The sequence below is a fragment of the Mastomys coucha genome, unplaced genomic scaffold (assembly GCF_008632895.1).
Source record: "Mastomys coucha isolate ucsf_1 unplaced genomic scaffold, UCSF_Mcou_1 pScaffold22, whole genome shotgun sequence".
NCBI lineage: Eukaryota > Metazoa > Chordata > Mammalia > Rodentia > Muridae > Mastomys > Mastomys coucha.
The window spans coordinates 85386561-85410081 of NW_022196905.1; the positions used below are offsets into that span (position 1 = coordinate 85386561).

Genomic DNA, 23521 nt, shown 5'->3' on the forward strand with positions numbered 1-23521 from the left:
AAATAAAGAAAATAAAAAAAAAAAAAGAAGTATTGTTTGTTTGAGCCCCAGGCGATGGGCCTGGCTTTATGCCTACCGTTTTCACCAGTTTTTTGTTTTGTTTGTTTGTTTGTTTTTAATTGGTTATTTCCTTACTCTATCCTTTTTTGGCTAAGCTTGTCAGATACTTATCAGTTTTATAAGTAATTTCAAGATGTTAAGCCTACTATTTTCTATTGTGACTTTCGACATTTATGTTTTATTTATTTTGGAGACAGAGTCTCATGTAACCACATTGGACTCGAGCTCACTGGGTAGCTAAGGGTGGCTTTGAACTGCTAACTGTCCTGCCTCCTTTTCCTCAGTGCTGGGATCTCAGGTGTGGACTGCCATGATTCATTCTTTCCTTTAACTGTTTTGGTTAGGATACAAAGTCATGGCATTTTCCTGCACACATACATCCTTATCTAATACATGAATATGCTTATTTTTCGTGTCTTTATTTGCCTCTCCCTTCTGCCTTTATATCACATCTGTTCTGTGACCCTGTCTTGTTCCACTTTCCCTTCCCTTTAAACAGCTTCTTCTTCCTTTTATAGTTCACTCGGTGTGCTTGCATGCTTGCATGTATGCGTGCATGCATGTGTATCCCAGATTCTACATGAGAAGTATGGGTATTTCTGAGTCCGGACAGCTTCCCCTTTCCATCATTCTCGTTCACGCAGATGTTTTCCTCTCAAGTGAGAGCCATCAGGATCCCTTCCATCTGGTATGGTGGTGTTTGTAAGTTTTCTATCCAGGGGCTAGGTTGGAATGAAAATACCCAGGATTTGGCTTGCTCCTGTCTTTCTCTTGCCTTCCTTCTGATAGGCCAATCAGCCCCAGTGCTGCTGGCAGGTTAGACGCCACTCACGGACCCTCTGCCAGTACCTGTGTTGCGTGCTGTGGAGGCGAGTGAATGCCCTTGGGTTTCTGTTTCTGTTGTTCAGGGTTTTATAGCGTTCGGGTGCAGGGAGGATTTTGAAAGAGTCCAGTCCTCCAGTTCTTTTCTTGTACAGAGAAGGAAGCCGAGACCCAGGAGAATAAACGACCTGCTTCAGGCCCACAGATGCAGAACGGAGCCAAATCCCCTGACTTGCTTACTAAAAATTCAGGGGCAGTAGAAGTAAGGCGTTCCAGATAGTCCGGAGGCAGACTCTTCTCACTAGCACGGATCCTGCTCGGGGGCCTGGTCAATGTCAGCATTATGGAGTTGGCTGCAGATGGGATAGGTCAGGTTTAACACAGGTTCTCAGTGCAGTTGACTATTCATAGGGAGCCACTGTTGGTAAGCAATGCAAGGCTTTGTAAGGGCTGTGTAACGCAGCCTGGGTGAATCTGTTTGCTCGCGAGGCCCCTCAGCATAGGCAGTAAAGGGCACCAAGCGCCTTACAGACAATACAAGGCATGTTTGGGAGCATCTGCCAGCCAGAGCGTGTGCTGCAGGAGTGTTAGCTTGGAGTATTTCTAGTCAGTTGGGATACTTTATGTTGACACAATCCTGTCTTCTAGGCATTCCTAGGACTCTCTTGTTGCAACTTCAGTCTACTGTTACTAACTTTAAAGGTGTTTGTAAGTTCACTTGAAATAACAATAATAAACGCATTATATGCTGACATAAATAACACTGTTTTATGAAAAAAAAGTACTGTTTTTCAAACTAAGAATGTAGAGTTGTTCATAATGTCATATTTTTGTAAATCTCTTCACTGGCCTGTGTAATGGAAGACAGCTGATCTTTGGGTCTAATGCAATATATTGTTTTTGGCCGAGGTACATGAAGATGTAACTCCCAATGGATGTGAGGCTTGGTGATCCCAGCTGGCTTGGGTTCCGGCGGTGTAGGGGATCGAACTCGGGGCCTCACACATGGTAGGCAAGAGCTCTGCCACACCTACAAGGCTATGGGGTTAGAAACAAATTAACTCATACACCTCTTACATGTTCCTGACTCCGTTTGGAGGGACACCCATGAAGCGACACCTAGCCTCTGTGTTCCTGTTTAGTCTGCTCTGTGTGAGAAAGACCCCACAGTGCTCAAAAGAAGATGACCTGACAGAAGAGGTATGCATGCTGTCATTTCAAAGTTAGGACTACTGATAACTGCATGTTGAGAGTAGCCTGTAAAATAACACTGTGAAGAAAAACACAGCCTGGTTTTATGTATTGACTTCATATATAGGCTTTTGGAGACAGCATCCCCTATAGACCATGGGAAGTAGCATAAGAACAGAATTCTGTTTTCTTCCTTTCTTTCCTCCTGTCCCTCTTTGGATGATGAGACTAAAGGCCAGAAGGATGGTGTTCAATGTTCTAAGTACTCTGTACCTCAGCTGGGTACTTCACTAGCCACAAGGCCCTGGGTTCAACCTCTAGTATTTCCATCATGATGTTGATGGTGGTGATGGTGATGATCATGGTGGTGGTGGTGAAGCTGACTCTGCAGGGGTAGCATTGGAAAGGCTTGGGGGATTTCTAGCTGTGGAGCATAGTGGGGGACCTAGCTTCCGTTCTTGTGCCTATTTGTCTTGAGTTAGGCCCAGTTACACAGTATCGTGTGGATTGAGGTAGAGAGAAGAGTACAGTATTCTAAAGGAAGTGTGTTTGGGGGGAGAGGAATGGAAAGTGTGGGAAAAGGGTCAAGAGGATGACGGCTGATTTTCACTGGCAAGTGGATACGATGTTATGTAATGTGTGATTTGAAATTTAAAGTTTGTTTGTTTGTTTGTTTTTTGAGACAGGGTTTCTCTGTGTAGCCCTGGGTGGCCTTGAACTCACTCTGTAGACCAGGCTGGCCTTGAACTCAGAAATCTGCCTGCCTCTGCCTCCCAAGTGCTGGGATCAAAGGCATGCGCCACCACTGCCCAGCTAAAGTTGTTTTAAAAATAAGTTTCCATTTGTTGCATTCTTCTTATTAGTGCTTTAGTAGATGACACCTGGATGCAATTTCCAAGGCCTAGGCAAACTCTACTAAGGCTTCTGGAGATCGCAGGCAGATGAACGCACTGCAAGCTCTGTATTCGCTGTTCACTTGAACTTTGTTCCAATTGTGAGCTGCAGAAAAGTGCCGTAAAAGAATGTGAGTGAATTAAAATGGCTTCAGAAATGGGAGTCTGAGTAAATAAATTATCAGCTGAAACAAATGAAATGCCACTAACCCCAGGCTAGCCCAGGCTGCAGGAACACAAGTGTCCATGGGGATAAAATATTACTAGCTACTAAAGTTTTTTTTTAATTTTAAATTTATTATTATTGTACATATGTGTGTACTTGATGGGAGAACACAAATGTAAGTCATGGAGTTGGTTCTTTTCTTCTGTCTTTATGTGGTTCCCGGGGATTGAACCCAGATCACTAGGCAAGTGACTTTATCCAATGAACCATCTTGCCAACCCTATAGGTTTGGTTTTTTTACATAAGCTCAGAATTGTGTTCCATCAGCAAATCTGTGTGTGTGTGTGTGTGTGTGTGTGTGTGTGTGTGTGTGTGTGTGTCTTTCTGTCTGTCTGTCGGTCTGTGTACACATGAATGCCTGTATGCACCAAGTCGTGAACATCCTTCACTCCTCTCAAACAGAATGTGGGAATGACTCTGGACCTTTCTTCTTTCTCCCAAAAGTTCTTTTCTTTTTCTGTGTTAGCTTGATGAGGCGGATGGTTTCTTCCATGTGGGAGGGAGGAGTCCGGATAGTTGTTCTTCTTACTGCCCAGAGGGGCCTGGCCATACCTCTGTGGTTGTTCCTCCATGGGGTCTGGTAGAAGCGGAGGAAGTGATAGGAATTTCCGTGCTTAGACATGTGATTTGCATCAGTCAGGGCTGCTTACTGACCCCGCCCTCTTCTGCTTCTCTCTGCCTCTGCCTGCTCCTGCTTCAGAAGAGAGGAGCCTTGGTAGGCTTACATGAGTGAAGTGTGTGTGCTTGCTGCAGGCTGCTTAATCTAAGATCCATCATTTTTAGGTTCTAATTTTTGCTCCAGTTTTGCTTTTGTTCGTATCGGGGGAGATTGAGGCCATGTGTAGCTCAGATTGGCCTTGAACTCTCATTCCTCTTGCCTCAGCCTCTGGAGGCCTGAACTGATTTGTATACGCTATCATCCCAGCCCCCAGCTTTCCGCGCTTGTGTGTGGGAACAGTAAGGAATCCATCCATTCCAGCACCAGCTGTGGACCCTCCTCAGCTTCCCTTCTCTCTCCCTGCCTGCTGGGACCCTGCCCCTTAGCTTGTATTGCTCTCTCCATCTAAGCTGCCTGGGATCTGTGGAGCATGACAGAGAGCCTTCGAAGTTCTCCATCTCAGAAGATAGTGTGATACTCCCAGTGGGACTTTGGGTACTCTACTATGGTCAGCATATATCTGTGCAGCTATTGTTTATAAAAGGCTACCGAGAACCGGTTTTACAGACTCCCTAGGACTGCTAACACCATGGTGACAAGAATTTCGCTGCAGCCTGCTTGTTACTGAATTCTAATACAACTGTTGGAGGCCGAGTATTGGGAGAGTCGGTACTAAGGCGTATGTCTAGAGCAGCCACACACTTTTCCCCCCACTTTTCAAAGCCCCATTTACACTTGACCCCCATCATATGCCTGAGGCAGCTTAGCCTGTACCGAGCGCTGTGGGTTCTCTGCCTGCATCGCTTCTCAGTCACCTTGTATTTTGTTGGGTAAGGCAGGTCATATAGACTTTTATGACAACTCACTCTCTGCTGTTTACTGTCTGTAAACATATGGCTTTTGTTACAGCAGGGTTGTATTATATATAGTAGGTAAAGTTCAAAGTAAGATGAGTAAGAAACGCTGGATTACTAAATTTAAGAAACACTTCTGTGGCCAGTTGGTGGTGGCACACTCCTTTAATTCCAGCACTCTGGAGGCGGAGGCACATGGATCTCTGAGTTCAAGGCCAGCCTCATCTACAGAGTGAGTTCTAGGACAGTCAGAGCTACACAGAGAAACTCTTGTTTTGAAACAAACAAATAAAAACCAAGAAACACTCTTCTGGGACCCCAACAAGTATGAAAAGGGAGTATACTGCTAGCTGTAAGATGTGATGAATAGCCAGCTATGGTGGGCATCTGTGAAATATAAGGACGTGAGAGACGTTCACTGAAGGATGTGATATTCTGCTTACAGGATCCACAAGAGGGAGGTGCCGTGTGGGGTGCTGCAGAAGTAGGTATCCTTTGAGAAGATCTGATTTTTATTGTGCCATGTTAGGTGTGAGTGGAATTAGGCCTGGAATCTGGTAAAACTGGTTTAAGCTCTGGCTTTGCCATTTAAGTGAGTTTGGTTTCCCCATCTGTGAATAGGAGTCCAAACCATCTGCTTCACAGGGATAAAACCGGATTTCCTTAAGGGCTGGATCAGCCCGTAGCTGTTACTGTCCCTTGGCCATGGAAGGAGGATTCTACCCACACCCTGAAGGGTGGATGGTGTGGCAGCCTCGGGGTCCCACTTGCTTTTGCTAGTACGTGTAAGTTCTGGGTCAGTAGATAATGGCCTATGGCTTTCTGTGGCTCATTGTAGGGAAATGTTGGACCCTCTTTTTTCTTGTTGGTGGTTAAAAAAAAAAAAGTGGTAGAACTTGGGCCCAGAAAGATGGCTGAACTGTTAAGAGCACTGGCCACTTTTAGAGAAAACTCATGTTCAGTCCCCATCACCCACGTGGCAACTCACAATCATCTGCAACTCCGTTTCCAGGGGAGGCGATGACCCTGCTGGCCTCTTTGAGAACCAGACACACAGGATGCAAATTCATATACTCAGGCAAACACTCATACTCATGATAGTAAAAAGAAGAATTCTTTTTAAGAAGTGGAGGAACTCCTGTGTTCTTTTCTGAGTGTTCTGGCATTCACGATGCAGCTTCTCTCAGCTCTGAACTGATTCCCTGCGCTTCTCCACGCTGGTGCCAGAGTGGTGGATGAAACGTAAGGCACCTTATCACCGTTCTACTCTCTGTGGTGACTGCGGAGTCACCAGGTTCTCTGTCCCAATACATCTGATTTTACTGTGATCTTCAGGTGTCTGTGACCATGTCTGTTGCAATGACTCATGAATTGTATATGGTTCAAGTGAGTAGGAAGCTGCAGTGAGGAGAGAGCTGGGAGGAGCCGCCAAGCCTTGTCTCCTTACCTTGTGGATGCAGCTGCCACCTTGTGCTAACCCCTGCTCCTGGCCTCAAGTGTGTACGTTAGGCATAATTGCAGCCAAAGGGGTTTTTAACTGTGGGGCCCTGTTTGTAGGCAGTTTGGTCCGGTCCATGAGGATAGGATTTGAGGATTGAACTTTTCTCAAAGTCAGATGGCCATGGGAGTTAATTAACTTTTGCCAGTATTAATTGCTGATCGCTTCCCTGCCTGCCTTTCACCTTCACCACTTTGATAATAGTTACTCTGATAAACCGCTTGGCGTTGAGAGTGTTTAATGGCAGCTACATGGACCAATGCCCAGTCCTTATGCTAATTCTGGTCTTTTGTTCGCCTTGGGTCTCAGCTAACTTTCTTGGTTTCTGTCTTCTCAGAATGTCTGAAGTACAGCAAGCGCTGCCTGCTGAGCCATATAATCTTTTGGGTTTTGATTTCAGAGTGATCCTTCCCTGTAATCATGTTATCAGAGGATGTCAGAAGTAGTCCCCATCATAGATCCCCCCTAACTTTTAATCAGTTAATCTGAGAGTCACAAGGGAAACTGGATGCTGTCTCATCGGGTGAGCACCTGGGTGGGTTGCTGGCCCAAGCCTTATTGCTTTGTGTAATAACTTGCTCAGAGTTGGAACCCTTGATGTCAAGAGCTGATGGGAGTCTTTATAGAGTTATTGTCTGTAGGATTTTCCCCAGTGTTCTGCTTGGGTCCTTTGTGTGTTATTCAGGCACACGAACCTGATAGTAATTAAAAGTAAATAAATAAAATGCCTCTTTAAGTTTAGGCAACAATAGGGGGCGGAGGGGACTGTGGGAACATTCCTGCAGTGCAAGCAGGCAGCCTGGGAAAGAAGGCTGGCTTTCCCTTAGCTGATCAGGACAAGAAAGCCAGCATTTAAAATCACCCAGCGAAAGGACACTTTGAAAATGCAGTGCAGAGCGGCAGAGTGGCTTGAATCTGCCTCCCTGAGAGCACAGACACATCTGTGAGAAAACCCCACAACCAGCTTGCTTTCCCAGCTAGGCAGATGCTTGTGAGAAGAGTGGTTAGCCTGGCAAGGCAGAAAGCTGCCCCTTCCGCTACAGAGAACATTGAATCTATAGTGTCTTTTTTTTTTTTTCTTTAAAACAGACTAAAGAAGAACTGGAACCCTTCAGCATGCCTTGAAGGATGGAGGTTATAGCTGTAACTGTCAGGCTGCGCTTCCCCAGCTACCTCCTCCTGCAATCCCTGAGAAAGTTTGCCTCAAACAGCACACTATTTGGATGGTTGCCCAGCCTGCTAATGTGGGCTAGAACCTTGGACAGAAGACAGTTCTATACGCCGAGTCCTTGTTCTGCTGGAGGGATGGGAAGATAGGTTCATAGCTCACTTGGTCCCTCCACAAAAGGCTGGGTCCTGCAGGGCCAGGACGGGTGTGTAAAGGTCCACCGCTTGGGTGCAGGGCCAGGAGGGGTGTGTAAAGGTCCACCGCTTGGGTGCAGGGCCAGGAGGGGTGTGTAAAGGTCCACCGCTTGGGTGTGCCTTCATGATGCTTTATTCCAAGAAGCACTTAGCAGGCTTAGTGTGAAGCTGCTCTCTAGTCCTAGGGTTCAGCTTGTGATGATTCTCCTCTTCCTCTTCATTCTTCCTGTGCCTTTATGGTTCCTTCTTTTCCTGCTGCTTTCCTGGTTAGATTCAGTGCCTTCCTCTCCTCTAATCAGCAGGCACTCTCTGCAAGCACTCTTTCTCCGTGACTCTGATCACAGCTGACCTCCTATAAGGGAGGCCTTTGCTGTGTGAGCGTGTCACCTAGCCTTGGCTCTCTGGTTCATCAGGAAACACTTAGACATCATCCTTTGATCTTGCTGGCTTATCTTCTGATTGCTCATTTAGTCCCTAGGATTCCTGTCACGTGACCAGCACCTGTATATTTATTTGCAAAGTTCTCTTGTTCTAGATTCTTCCACAAGCAGAAAAACTTCAGATAAGCAGTCACTGGCCATGGGGAGCTGTCACATTCAGTATAAACAAGAGAGGGACACCATGCTGATCTGGGGCAATCTAGCTTGCTATGCCATTAATGATTTCTATCCCCTCCCCACAAACCTACTTGTATTCTTTCAGTTGAAGGAATACTATTTTTGATTCTATCCAATCCTGATGCATTCTCAGGTTGTCAGAACCCTGTGGTGGCCCACAACCCCAGCTGCCTGCTATACACACACCTGGTTTGTCTCCCAGGACTGGTTACCACAGCGGGTCTTCTATTCTTGGGAGCAGGTTAAGTTAAAAAGCAGTTCAGTTAAAAGTGAGGCTTATCCTGGATGAACTTGTTGTGGCCAGGCTGTTCTTTATAAGGGACCGGACTCTTTCTGATGGCAGCGTACCTCAAATGAGAGAGGCACTCCTGGAGACTCTCCATTGCTGGCTCTGAAGTGGGTCGGTAAGTTCATGGCTGGGAACTGTCATGACATTTGAAGCTAAGCTTATCCTCTGGCAGCCAGCAAGGAGAGGCAGTCTTTAGTCTCATAGCTCAAGGAACCGAATCTTTCAACCACCCGAATGTGTTTGGTAGACTTTGCCCTCAAACCTCAGGGCTCACCTCAGCTCAGCCAGCCTGTGGTGTCAGCCTGTGGTGCCAGCCTTGTGTTCTCCTGAGCAGAGACTCCAGCCCTGTGACCCTCGAGGAGTGACTTATGAAACCAAATGAGGGGGTCCCAAGCTTCTAGGTTTCTGATAGTGAGTTATGTGGTTATAAGAATGAGTATACACTCCAAATTTATGTGGACAACCTCTGTTCTATCCTGGTGGTGTTCCCTCCAGAGCTGAGGCTCAGACACCATGAAAACTCTTACAAGAGCTTGTGAATTTGGACTGTAACCATTGTGTGCTATTTGTAGGATAAGGTCAGATGTTCATTTGGGTGTTTATTTCTTAAAGCATAGTTATTATACCCTGAGGTATTTTGGGTACAGTCCTTGGTTTTCAGGTGCTATGAGCATTCAGAGAGGACTGGGTCTGCTTCCCTTAAGGAACTGAATTGCTTTGGGAGGAGGAAATGGCCAGGTTGTGACTGAAGACAACCCTTGTACGCTTCCTCCCCCAACTGTTTTAGAGTTGGCTTGACTTGTTTTCTTCCGTCTCTGAGAAACTGCTAGTCCATGTTCATTACCATAACCATGGCCCTCCTCCACGGCCCCCCCTTGCCTTTTCAGAAAGGGACCGAAAAAAAATAGTGTCTTAGAAAGAGGAAGTACTAATTTATGTCCAGTGATAGAAATGGTGGCCCAGGGAAGGAAGTAGCCCATCCATGCTTTATTTGCTTATTAAGTAATTCAGTGAATAAAATATATGCACTAAGCCACAGTGTTTTTGAAACAGGAAGTGCCAGGGAGTGGATTCATGAACTTGGAGAATAGAATGGTGTATAAAAATTTGAGGGGAAGATTCTCGGCTGACTCCAGCTTCGAAGCTCTCTTGATGGTGAACTCACCCACGTTTTTAGAAAACTTGTCTAAGTCTGTCGTACAGCAGGACAGGAAAGACCAATGCGATCCCTGTGAGGGACTGGACAGTAATGTGTGGTGGAGACCTGGTAAGTCTTAGAGTTTGGGGTCCCACTGGAAAGCCTGAGGGGTCTGAAATGATGTTAGGTGTCTGTTGTGCACATTAGCTTTGAGGTGACTGATGGGGGTTGGGACAGCTGTAGCATCTTCGCCTAAGCCCATTGTGACACTTTGCGCCTGTTTGTCTCACCCCTTCCCTCCCACCCTTCCTCTGAGAGCCATAAAATGTGTAAGCATTCCTGGAATGCACACAGGGACCCTGTCGTTCCCTGGTCAGCAGTTTGGGGATTTGTGAGGTTCCTGTGGGCGTTAGTCACCCAGACTCCAGCAGAAAGGCTGTGGTCTCTGGAAATGTAAGAAATGGCCTTTTGTTGTTCTTACTTCTTGGCTTCCAGTTAGCTTGGGCCTCTTGAGTTTAAACAGACATTTTGAAAAACATGATGTCTGTAAGGAAAATTTTGCTCCCACTTGTATGTTTTTTGGGTCATCATACTTGGCGGTCATTTGCCCATGGGGTATTTTATTAATGCTTCCCTGTCTCGCATCTGGAGCGGGTGGGGGAGCCACAGCTGGGGCTCAGTACACTTCAGCAGTGCCCTTTCTAATTGACATCTGAAAAATATAATTTTGGATGCAATGAAGATGAAGTGCTAGCTAGCCCCAGCCAAAGCAGCTGGGTCTTAGGAAAGGTGGGTGTTCATTCATCCTTTTATCTGAAGGTAGGCTGTACAGAAGATAGAATGAGCTGGAGACTAGTATGGTGTTCCAGTCTGACCGTGTGTGGTGGTGAAGGGTGAGCCACGGCCCAGGGTGTTGGCTCTCGAAAAGCTCTGCCTCCTGCTTCCCTGGCCCTGTGCTGTGGAAGGAAGCGGGTTGTACCCAAGTTCTTATCTGAGAACTGCCACACTAGAGGCAGGCTTCAGTGCGGTGTAGTTGGAGAGGATTAGGGAAAGGTGACCCCTGCCAGGGCTTGGCTTTTCAGGTGTAGAAATAGGAACTAGCTGGTAGATTGGCAGCACCTGATGTCAGTGAGAAAGCAAGATAGGAAGAGTTGGCAAAAAGCAAGGCATGCTGGGGCAGTAATGCTATTAAATCTGGCCACAGAGGGGAAATGCTGACTTGGCAGGGAGCACCCAAAAAGCCCTCACTAACCAAGTCAGAGCATAGGGGGAGTTTTGAAAGGGTCTGAATGTGGACTCTGTTTTTCTCTACAAGGCCTATATAGCATAGGGACAGATTTTATCAGATGCATCCCCTCCCACCCCCAAGATCTAGAAAAACATAATTAGTTCCTTTCCTGGAAATATTTTAAAGGAAAAAGTTACTTAGAAGCAGCACTTGGAATGGGGGCGGCTGGTGAGAGCTTTCTAGGGTGCTCCTGGGGCTATATACCGCTGCTCTGCCTGCTCTGTGATGTGGGAGCTGGCCCTGGACACCCCTTTTCTCAGTCCCAGCTCTAGCTGGCTAGGAAGAGAAACCAACATCATTCCCCTCAGCTTCTCCTCTTTTCTCTGGCTCTGTCTGCTGTGTGTGAGGAAGTTTCCCTGGGGATTCTCTTGGCTCCAGTGTTTGAATTTCATGGTATAGATGACAAGCAGATTTGCAAATGTTGTCCAAATCATCCTTAAAGAATGTGACCCTCACTGGGAATGAAATGCTTGAGAGGTTTCATATTTTGAAAGTTGCTTCAGCAGTGCCTCGTCCTGAAAGGATTCTGTGTGGGCTTCATAGTTGTGGTTTGGGTCCATAATTCAAATTCTTCTGTTTTCCCTTTCATTTGGGAACTGAGGGCAGTTCCCATCTTCACACCAATTTTTCTTTTTTTCTTCTTTTTTTCTTTTCTTTCTTTTGTTTTTTTTGTTTTTTCTCTGTGTAGCCCTGGCTGTCCTGGAACTCACTCTGTAGACCAGGCTGGCCTCGAACTCAGAAATCCACCTGCCTCTGCCTCTCCAGTGCTGGGTTTAAAGGAGTGAGCCACCACTGCCTGGCTTCAATCTTAGTTTTTAAAGAAAGTCTGAGACAAATTCAGTTCTCTCTAGATTATAGTTGGGAAGGGTATGTGTTTACAGAAATGATCAATTAGAATACTTGGGGAGTAGTTTGTGAGGTCAGGATTTCTTCAGGTAGTACTGGGTGGTGGCTTAGTCAGTTTTTGCATGAGAATCTGTATTTTCTCTTCAGCCTGTTCTCATCTGTCCTGCTGAAACAGGAAGCCCAACAGAAACTCCCTAAAATGAAAAGCGCCTCTCCTCTTCCCAACAGGAATAAATGGCTTCCCAGGGAGGAGAGAGAGCAAAGGGCGTGTCCCCTACAAACTTACATTTTCCACGCTTTCCATTTGTGCTGTCCTATGGGTTCCTCTGTGCCTCATTCATTATACTGCTGCCCAGAGAGACTCCGGGTTTTCACTGGATAGCCTGAAGTATATAGCCTGCATTTGAATCCTTTAGAGTTAATGGCTTGATTGGTATTCAGAAATACTTGGGTACTTGTACCTGGTTCTGCGTATGGTAGGTAGGCTGGCCAGTTTACTTGAAGTCTGAGTTACAAAGTTATGAGTTACAAAGTCATGAGTTACAAAGTTGCAAAGCATTGGTTATTTTCAACTTTGTGACTGACCCCAGGTTCCCCACTGCTCCTGCTGCTCCACACTTCCAGGTGCTGTTTTCTCACCAGCAGATCCCTGGCTCTTAGCTACATCTGTGCACACAGTAGGACTCAGTGTGTTGTACCTTTGTGGCTGTTCAGCCGGCTTCTGCTTGCCTGACACTTTCCACAGGGTGGGAGCGCTTTGCACTTCCGCTTAGTGTTTAGCATGGTGTCTAGCACACATTACTCCTCACTGTAAATAGCACAAGGTGAATACAAACCGCAGTAAAGATTCACTTTGATCCCTGATGACAGATAACCACTCACACACGAACTACTGGGGTCCTTTTCAAAGCTTTTGTGAAAGACGGCAGAACAGGACAATGGACACTTGCAGCAGGACAATTGTGAAGAATGAGGAGAGAACATTTTCTCCTCCTCCTCCCCACTCCTCCCTCTTTTCCCCCTCTTCCTCCTTTCCCTGCTCCTCCTCCTTCCCCCTCCCTTCTCCCTTCCTTAACCTTCTTCCCTCTCCCTTCACTGTGCCTGGGATCTAACGATGCAACTTTTGACTAAGTGATAATTATTGCAGGAAAAGCAGAAATGAAAAGTTAAGCATGCGTGCCATGTGTGCACACACACACACACACACACACACAAACACATAATGTCTATTGGTTGTAGTTTCTCAGGATGACTGATAGATTCTCCAGCTGCCATCTCTTGTAAAGAAGCTGTCTTGATCTGGCAATCAGAGCTGTCTATCCAGAGTAGCTCCTATGTTGCCATGCCTTAAGCAAGTGGCAGCTGTGGACTTAGGCATCTCTGATGTCCAGACAAAAGAAACCTTAGAATTGGCGAAAGGACCAGAGACTTTACTTAGGGGTTGGGGGGAGTCTTTGGCTAAATCACATCCTTTACAAATGAAAAAAAAAATTAAGCCTCAAAATTAAACATCTTGGATCACTATGATTTACTGTGCACAAACCGAGGCTATGGCAAGAATGTAGTAACTGCATCTTGTACACAAAATCTCCAACACTCATCTGCACACATAAATTACATGTCAAATAAACAATATGTGTAAGAGGAAGAAACCCTTCTTGACCTGAAAGGTAAAAATTATCTTGCTTTTATAATTTTAATTTGTTTTAATGATAACAAAACATTACCATGGCAACGTACTCTCTTGCTTCCGCTCCTTGATAAGGATCAGAGGGTATAGGCTACTTTGCTAACCTCATCTGACACTGAACAGTTTGGTTTTTAAAGTAAAATAAGTGGGTATCACTTGGACTGTGGAGAATAGAGTCCATCTGGGTGCATCAAGCTTGTTAATTTCGAGAGTCTGGCATGGATTAAAATAGCAGCCAGAGTGAGGGTGGGGAGTGCCGAATGGCTTCCAGCTTCAGAGGCTGCTGATGCTGTGGTCCGTTGATTCTGCATTCACTGTGTTCCTCCAACTCTCTAACTGGGCTTACCTGCTAAAGGTGGATTGTTCTCCGTGCCGGAACCCTCAGGCACTCTCCTACCTTCTGTCTGTTCATCCTGCTCTTCTCAGGGTGGCTTTTAATTTATTGTTTTGTCCAAGAGCATTGCAGATTAGTCTCCCCTGCCTTGTCTCGCAGCAGTCACGGAACTAATTCATTTCAGATTTTACAATTGGAGCTGTCCCTTCCTCCCACCTCCCTTGGGGAAAGGAAGGAAGCTCATGTTTCCTGAGGCCCATTAACTGCAGTCCTGCCAAGCACTGCAGTTTTATTGGTGATGGAACAAAGACAGAAAGCAAGTAGGAAACAAAGTGGGGATTCAAACCTGGGCCTGTCCGGTCTGGGCTTTCTGTCATCCTATGCTGTTGACCTGTAGAACACAGTTTAGAGAGGCATTTAGAACTGGGTGTTGACACATTCTTATATTAAGGTGTCTTATAATTGTCTCGATCATGAAGTCAGCTGGGGCATCTTTTAAAAACTTTCAGATTATGAACTTCAGGTATACATTCATTGCCAAGAGACCGCTTGGACACGGGTAGCTTTCACCTAGAAATAGCCCTGCAAGCTGCAACCTTGTTTCACTAATGTATCCAGGGGAGCTCCAGTGGTGCCCCAAATTTCAACAGCTGAAAGCTATTTCCTCCTTTCGTATGCTCCTCTGTTAAGATGGTATTTATCACTTTTATCCTCAATAGTATTAGATTTAGTAATGACCCGTCTTTACTGCTACATTGTAAAACACCTTAGAGTTGGAAACAATGTTTAACAAAGAGTAACAGAAACAGCATACTTGTACTTCAGTGATTTTAGTAGGCTTTTTAGGGGGACACTAATTATCCCCAAGAAGACATGTTCTGAAAAGAGAAAAATGAAACAGTCAGATTAAAATTGGCTGTTTCCGTACAGTCAAGTTCAGTCAGAGCTCCATTCATGATGCAGTGGGCTGTGGGATCGGTTCAATAAGAAACCTTCAGCAGATAGATTAGCCAGGGAGCATTTCACCAGTTAAGGCCTTCTGGTCACTTACTTAGTGGCTTCATGTTGCTACTTTTATTTCCAAAATGGTTAAAACTAAGCCTTCTATTACAGGCTTCGTGTGCCATGACTGCGGAAATCAAAATGTGTTGGCATTGCCAGGACAGTGAAAATATACCGGGAGCACATTGCCCATTCTGAGCCTCAGTTTCCGCCCTTTATGGTTTATGGTTGCCGAAGAACCAGTGTTTTAGAGGCTTTTTTTTTTCTTTGTCTCAATGTATTGGACGTCTATAGTAGCAGAAGTGTTACAGCATCCAGGGCTACTGGCAGCACCGTAGACCATCCCGCACTAGCGCAGCTGAGGACATGGTCTTTTGCTCTGCATGCTGACTCTTTGTCTTCAAATCTCTGCCCTCAGCGTCAGTAGCTCTGCAGACTTAGGTCAATGAGTAACTTCTGTGCCTCCGTTTCCTCATCTATAAGTTTACCTTGGTTGATCGCAGCTACTTCACGAAGTTAAGAAAGTAGCATCACTTTGCTTCTGTTCAGGGCACTTCCAGAACATTAGCCACCATGATCTATTGGTCGTGGTGATCAGAAAATATCAGAGGTTTCTTTTTATTCAGCATCCCCAAGATTTCGTAATAAAGATAAATTAGGTGGCAGTGTTTCGGTGGAGACCATAGGTATAGCTGTAAGGTTTAGCCATTGGATACAAGGCCCTTGCAGATCACAGGAAATGGGAATCACCGTTGTCTAGTGATTCTCAGGCTTGGAAGGTGACTCATTGAGGTGTCACTTGCTTCTGGGTTAGAAGTAGAAGATCCAGGAAGAGTGGAAATTTGGACAGCCTCGAGATGGCAGGGAGTTTAGAGGGAACCTCTGGGTACTGAGACCCCTCTAACACCAGGGTGGAGAAGAAACAGGTAGAATCAAGGCCTAGAAGGCGGGATGGGATGGGGCTGTGAGAGATGAAGTGGGTAGCGTTGGTAAGACCTCAGAATTGAGGTGAGAGTAGAGGTCTCCAAGGCAGGGAAATCCCACTAAGAGAAACAGGAAACTCTGGGGAAGTGTGAGTTTGGGACTGGATGGCAGGATTTCAGTGTCGTATCAGTTTGCAGTACAGCTAGGGAAATGTAAGAGAGGTGCCGGAAGTCAGACTAACAACTGAGTAGTGCAGATGAAATCTGGGAGTCTGAATAGTGCAGATGTGCGGTAGTGTTGCTGATATGGGAAGAAAGGCAGCTCTCTGAAACTTGGCCCACTAGACTATGCATTTCTCAGAGAGTGAATTCTAAGGGCAGTATCACGAAGGGTGGGGAGCAGGACTTCATTTCAGATGTTGCAGAAGTCAGTCACCAGGTGAGCTTCTCAGCTGGCCCTTCAGTCCCTCTGCTCTCTCCAGTTCTTCTTCTATTCTTCTTTTAGATTTATTTATCTATTTATTTTATGTATATAAGTACACTGTAGTTATCTTCAGACACACCAGAAGAGGGCATCAGATCTCATTACAGATGGTTGCTGGGATTTGAACCCAGGACCTTTGGTAGAGGAGTCAGTGCTCTTAACCTCTGAGCCATCTCCAGCCCTCCAGCTCTTAAGCTGGGTGAAGAACTTCCTGTTTCCTGTTTGCCCACCACACAGCGATAGCTGCCCCTCTTTTTTAACACCGGGAAGAATTTGACTTAAATTATAAAATTCAAAGGTATATTTAAAAATCCTAGATATTTCATAAGACAGTCTAAGGGCAAAGAACACAGGGTTAAATTTCAAAAATTGTAAGACCAAAATGTTTTATGGCCTGACATTTTGTGTGTGGTTTTCAATGGGTATAAAAATACCCGGTGGGTGTGTGGGTGGCTTCTCGTGTTTTGGGTAACGGTGAGAATATGAGATGGCGAGCTTTGGGCTCTGGGATGAGAGCTATAATTACTAACTGATGCTTTCCTGGGATTGGTTTATGGGTGGATGTTGGGTATTTGGAAATCCACCAAGCAGGAGCCATAGCATCAATCCCTTGCCTTTTCCCTGAAAGTTAAAATTGTGATTGGTAATAGGAGGAGCATAGGCTTGGGTCTTTCCCAGCCTTTTATCTGCTGTGTGAGCATTCACATGCATGACAGAACAGAAGTGAAGGCTGGTGTGATGGCTTCTCCAAGCCCAGTGCCCAATAGCCACCACACAGCTGCTATGGAAACATTTCTAAATATAATCCAGGGCTGGCTTCACATGCTCCTCCCCCATGACTGGGCGGATGTGGTAAACACCCTAAAAATACCTATGGTCTGAACTTTTGAGGTATCTGAAAGGAAGGGGCAGACACAGGTCTAGGGCTAGAAGTCCGGCACTATTGGACGGCTCCCTCATCCTCCAGGACTGCTGCCCACTGGGCCTGTGTGTGAGGCCTGTGTGTGAGGGAAGCTGTGGCCCATGTTGTTCCACTCAAGGCTAAGTGCTTGCTCTCTAGTCTTGTATTTACTGTTGGCAGGTTTCAAGGAAACTATTCATAGAATGGACATCTGTTCTCTGTCCCATTGACTTCAGACCTGCAGCTGCCACCACACAGGCAAGGGGTTGAGTTTTTTGCCTCATGAAATCAGAATTTTAGAGCTGGTATGTAGTCTAGTGTCCACAAACCCATTAAAATCTGCCAGCCCCAGTGTTGGCAGACTCACGTATCTATGCCCATGTAGTAACTATAGGAATGTGAGAATGGAGCCAGCTTTGGTTATTAAGTCATACTCATGACCCCACAATAGAAAAATAGGAGAATTAAAAAAAAATCTTTTAAAATCATTGACTAAGTTATTGTGCACAGCCTTTTCTTTCTTTTACTTAAAAAACAGAACTGCAAGTCTGGGGAATAGCATGAGGGCCTGAGTTCAGAGTCTCAGCACTGACGTAAAAAAATCCAGCTGTGCTGCTTAACAGTGGTGCTGGGGACAGAGAGAGCTGGAGCCCGGAAGTTCATTTGCCCACATCCCAGCCTATTTAAAGTCCAGGTTTAGTGAGAAACCTCGTTTCAAAAAAATAGTGGGGGGAGTAGTGGTTGAGGAAGACAATCAAAACAGACCCAGGCCTCCACACACATTTGCATACACGTGAATACACATCCCCAAATAAACATTATACACACACACACACACACACACACACACACACACACACGGTGAGGTTTGTTTCTTCATGAACATTCAGTGTTAGAATACCAGGTCTGTTGATGACAGACATAGTCGGAGTACCAGCAATCTTGTCTCGCAGAAGGCTTTCCATGTTTGACTTCCTGACTTGGAAAAGCATAGCTAGGATACTGTAACTGATTGAGCACAGGTGACTTCTGTCTCTCAGGGAGGAAAAGCTTCACAGTTGATCTCTAATGCTCATGAGATGTGCTCAGAGTTGTGATCATGGTCAGCACTATCATCTAAGACAGAGGTGTCTCTCAACTCCAATGTCTGTCTGTGCCCCTATCCCCCACCCCCACCAGTCTCCACCAGTCTACCCTGAGGAGGTCCTGTATGTGCAGAGCCTTCGTGAAGAAGTGCCACTAAGCCTGGACAGGAAATGAAGAGATGGACCTGCTTTGTGTGTTGAGAAGTTTTAAATACATTGCCTCATGGTGGTTATAACGATGTTCCTCGATTGTAGCCTTCTGTATCCTCTACTGTGAGCATCTCAGAGTCCCTTTGTGTTTCTGGAACAATGTTTGTTTGCATGTGTAGAAAATAAATGGAATGTTTTTCTTGAATGATGGAAGCTATTAAATTTTTAATTTTTAAATTTTCTTTTTAAAATGTCACCTAGTACATATTTGAACTAGTCACTTCTAAGCTCCTACCTCCTGGAATTACATACTTAATGCAAGGAATGAGGCCCTGGGGAGGTGGTCTGCTTTTGGAGGGAGGCTGTAGGAAGAGGAGGTTCCGGGTTGGTAGTAAAGAAGTCAGGGAAGGCTCGGACGCCAGGACATCTCTGTATGCCACTAGGATCTCAGAATAATGGCTAGTGATGTAGTTCATGGTCCCTCAAGCATTTCTTCTCTTAAATTCCAGAATGAAGAGCTGCGAAACTTATCACTTTCTGGCCATGTTGGATTTGACAGTCTGCCCGACCAGCTGGTCAACAAATCCACTTCTCAAGGATTCTGTTTCAACATCCTGTGCGTGGGTAAGTGACGGTGGCACCTGTGGTACAGAAGGGGACAGTGATGGTTCTGGGAAAGGAGGGTGGTTGTTTCTTACCTTTGCCTCCAGTGGAGCAATCTACTAGTCATGGCCGTTCCCTGCGGCAGGCACCACTGTGCAGAGTAGAGCTGTAGTTGATAAGCTCTTTGTCGTTTTGTGGTACTACTCCAATTGCCTTCATTCCTGTTATGTGGTCACACATGCAATTAACCAGTCTTATATTTTCATGAAAACAGTTATCTTAAGTTTTCATGGAGAAGGGGAGCTGGACCCTAACTATTGGAAATCGAAGGAACTCAGGTACATACTGTAAAAGCATCCAAAAGCCTTCAAGCCAGTGGTTCTCAGCCTGTGAGTTGTGACCTCTTTGGGGGGAGTGTTTGGAGGGGTCAGCTGATCCTCCAAACAAAGAGATCAGATTTGCACCCTTCATGTGGCCCTCCTCCCAGTGCCCTGCCGGAACCCAGGTCACCTCTGGCCCAGGGGGCGGCAGGGGGGGTTCTTCTTTCCTTTCTCTAGATACATTCTTCTTCAGTTAAGAAGGGAAAGGTACAAAAAGGCTGACAAACAAGAAAATCAAAATAATAAATCTGTTATCTTGATTAAAAAGTATCGCTGAAAACCCCCTGGCATTGCAGAGCAGTGAGCTGGTCTGTGGTGGTGTTTCGTCGCCGCAGGCTCCTTGGCCTATTCTTCAGAGCATCACGTTGAGACACACTGAAGCATTTCTCCATGTGGCCAAATGACACCTCCCCATTCCCCCTACCCTTCCCTGCCCTCCACCCCTCACCTCTAGTCTAAACCCGACAGAGTGTGTTAGACTGATTTCTCTCGTCTAAGTGAAACAATGGAACCCTTAACCCGAGAGGCACGTTGGCCCACCTGGAGGAGGAGCTGTTTTACTTCTTCAGGAGCCTGTTGTATGTAGCTGGTGTGCAGGACGTATGGAAGTGAGGAGTGTAGAAGGTGACAGTCTGCCAGCGGTCTGGGCCAGCTTGTTCTCTGGCACTGTGTTTCAAGCCTTGGAAAGGGGAATGTCAGGAAAGACCTGGCCAGTGCAGCCCTCTCGAGCCTCCCGTCTCCCTGTGTGTGTGAGCCTTTTGATACAGAACAAGTTACAAGCCCTCCTGAGTTACGGCTGGCTCTACAGAGTTGCACTCTGGTATGTGCTCACTGCAAAGCAGGGCAGTCCTTCGCGTAGCGAATTGCTGCTGTTGTATTGAAAAGCGCACAAAATGATAACTCTGGGCCAGTTACTGTTCTGACTTCCAAGCCTCGCTGGCTCCCTTTCCAAAATTGGCTCCATGAGTTGATCTGAGAGCTGCTTTGTCTCCTGCACGGTAGTGGAGAGCTATCCCACGGGACAGGGCTTGCTACGAATGGGTAGGCTCCAACTGGGTACATGGCATGCGTGGCTTGGTGACTGAGCCCTCGTGGTAAATAGCACAGTTTTGATGTAGGTTGGACTTTCTTATATTAATGGTCTCTTGTTAGATTTAGAAAAAATGTCTGACATGCTCCCTCTCCTGGATAAGTCGTAGTATCTTGATTCATACCTGGGCAGTTTGCTTCCATCTATAAGTGCAGCATTTTAAAGTAATTAACACAACACGTGCTTGTTCTGGAAACGTTACAGACCTCACACCTGAATTTGTTACTCACAGATAACCCCAGGATGCTTTCCACCTCTATGTCTATTTAGAAATTAAGTCTGGTGGCTTGTAACACAGCCAGTGTGTATCACCTTCCAGTTGTGTAGGCAGGATTCTGCGTGGGTCTGTAGGCGGCGTCACAGGAACCTTAGGGAGATTGAATCCCTTACTTTTTATAATTGCAGAGAATGCCCACACCCTTAGCTCCTGGACCCTTCCCCTCATCTTCAATGCAACCAAAGCCTTTCTTTGATTATTGTTCTTACAATAGGAAGTTCTTTTTCAGACACTTGGAGAAATCCACTTTAAATGTAGCTAGGATTGCCTTCCCCCAGTAGAGGTTCAGAAAATAACGTATTAAATAATACAATTAAGAACAACTGGCTGGGGCTGGAGAGATGGCTCAGCTATTAAGAGCAGTGGCTATCCTTCTAGAGAACACAGGTTCAATTCCCAGCACCCACATAGCAGCTCACAGCCATCTGTAAATAACAGTTCACATAAAATAAAAAAGGTAAAATATTAATAAAAACAAATAACTGGCTCCAGGGCTGGGGACATGGCTCAGTGAGCAAGCACACTAAATAAGTGCTAAATAAGTGGGAGGACCTGAGTTCAAATCTCTAGGCTCTCTGGATAAGCTGGGTGCATCACATAGGCTTCTGTAACCCTGGTGCACCTCCCTGGAATGGAGCTGGAGGCAGGACCTTGGGGGCCAGCTTGTGTGGCATACACAGTCAGAAAGCAAGAGACCCCGTCTCAAATGAATGACCAAGGCTTTTACAACCCAGGTGCTCTTACTTAGACACATAGATGTATGTATAGACATGCCTTGTACACACACACACACACACACACACACACACACACACACACACTGGTTCCTGGGATGGAAGCATGTGTTCAGAACACTGTCCACTTCTTGTTGTTACTTGCTTCTGCTGGTGTATTTGTGTTTGGACATTTTCTTTCTAGTAGTCTGGTCTCTGGAAGTTACAGGCAGGGAAAGAACAAGCCATTCATTCCTTCCCTGACACTGATCACTGAATACCATCCCTCCCTCCTGGGAGCGGAGGTCAGTGTACTCCAAAACACACGTGGCTCCCTAGAGGAAAGCAGGCTTTATCAGAAGGGAGCCTGCATGGGGCCCCACACACCACACAGATAGGAACCACTCGTGGGTGCATAGGTGTCTGGGGTTTGTTTGATTTACACAAAGGACTGTGCTGTTTCTGGGCTTTAATATTTTTTGCTCTATAATGAATCTTGGATATACTTCCAAGGTAGGGTATGCAGTTCTCCAGATTTCCTTTGGAGTCCCTACAATTTGGCTGTGGCTTGAGGCTGGCCCCCAAGAGTTCATGTTCTGGGGACCTAGCCTTGGTGCAAGTCCTGAGACATTATGGGACCTTTAAGAATGGGGTGTCTGTGAGAGGAGCATAGGTTTTGTCTTCAGAAGGGATTAAAGTGATTCTTCTGGGTCTCTGATTCTGATCTGAGAAGGCAGTGATGGAGGTTTATTCTGGCCATCCCCCAGCCTCTGGCTTCTTGTCTGACCATGAGCTCTCTCATGTGGTCCTTGTACAAGTTATCAGATCTCACACATCTCCATCCCACTGTTTGCCAGGAAAGGCTGGGAAACAGCTCATAGGTTAGAAGGAGTGAAAATCAAGTTGACCCCAGAACAGTTAGGATCAGAACTCGAGGCCTGTTGCCAGACTGGTCTGTGATAGTTATCATATTAGATGCCAGACACACATTAAGAGTTTAATGTGTGACAGATTTATTAAGTAAAAAACAGAAATAATTGCTTCAGACAAAACTCACTCAAGAAAATTTTGTGTGGATTTTTCAGAAAAGAGGCACTGGTGGACATGGTGGTCAGAGTTTGGGAGCGTCCCTGAATACAGTCAGCAGAGGCACAGCACTGTGTGTCACGGCACAGTGTGTCACATGGTCTTCTAAATTCCCTTGCACGCTGGCGCTGTGATGCCAGGGCATGTTTCATTAAAGGCCAGTGTGTGAGGAGTAATAGCATAGCTTCCAGCTGTCTGATGACCTGCACTGTCCAAGAATAAACTCTGGGCTCCTGAAGAGAGACCAGCAGACCCCTGTGCACAGCTGCGTACCTAAGTAGCCAGGTTTGGCAGTTAGAGTGAATGGTCCAGCCCTGGCTTCTGTCTGATCCCTCTGCAGCTCTGGCTTCCGTCTGATCCATCTGCAGCTCTGGCTGTCTTTAACATCCACCCGACAGCTCGGAGCTGAGGCAAGCCTGAGAGAGAGTAAACAGAAGGATAGGAGTACTGCCTCCCCATCATTAGCAGGAGCCACAGAAAGAGGGGCTGCAGCGAGCACTCCACCAGAGCCTTCAGTTACTGCCACCGGTGTGAACTCAGGGAGATGCATCAGTGACAGAACATCAACACACCCACCACGGTGGCAAGGCTCAGCCATATGGTCAGGTACACGGCCATTTTGACTTTCTGTGAGCATTAACAAGTGCCTCCTTTGTGTCTGCTGCTTTGCTGTGAGCTTTGAAATGCTGCAGAGTTGGTATCTGTCACCGATTTTCTGAAAATGCCATTAGGTATTTGGTGGGAGCGGGGACTTTTTGGTTAATCGGCATGAAAGCAAAACACGAAGACACATCAAATAAAAATAATTTTTTTTTTTTAAACAAAGGAGTCGGGGAAAGACATGTTTTTGCTTGGGGGGAATGTGAGGGTAGAGACAACTCTGCAGTCAGAGTTTACCTGTGGGTCACAACCACTTTGCCTATCATATATTTACATTATAATTCATAATAGCAAAATTGCAGTTATAAAGTAGCAATGAGAATAATCTTATATCCAGGCAGTGGTGGCACATGCCTTTAATCCCAGAACTTGGGAGGCAGAGGCAGGTGGATTTCTGAGTT

The 23521-nt window shown here is 46.0% G+C and overlaps 1 protein-coding gene across 3 annotated transcripts in view; it reads left to right on the forward strand.

Moving 5' to 3' along the window:
• Septin11 (septin 11) overlaps window positions 1-23521 on the forward strand; it is an 89903-nt gene that overhangs the window by 33378 nt on the left and 33004 nt on the right. For 2 of the 3 annotated variants that reach the window (XM_031391064.1, XM_031391061.1), the window contains exon 2: window positions 18821-18935. In XM_031391064.1, coding sequence (XP_031246924.1) covers window positions 18821-18935 — 115 coding nt within the window. Of the gene's footprint in view, window positions 1-9704; window positions 9738-18820; window positions 18936-23521 lie in introns of those variants that run through there. The other variant, XM_031391062.1, reaches the window with a different exon arrangement.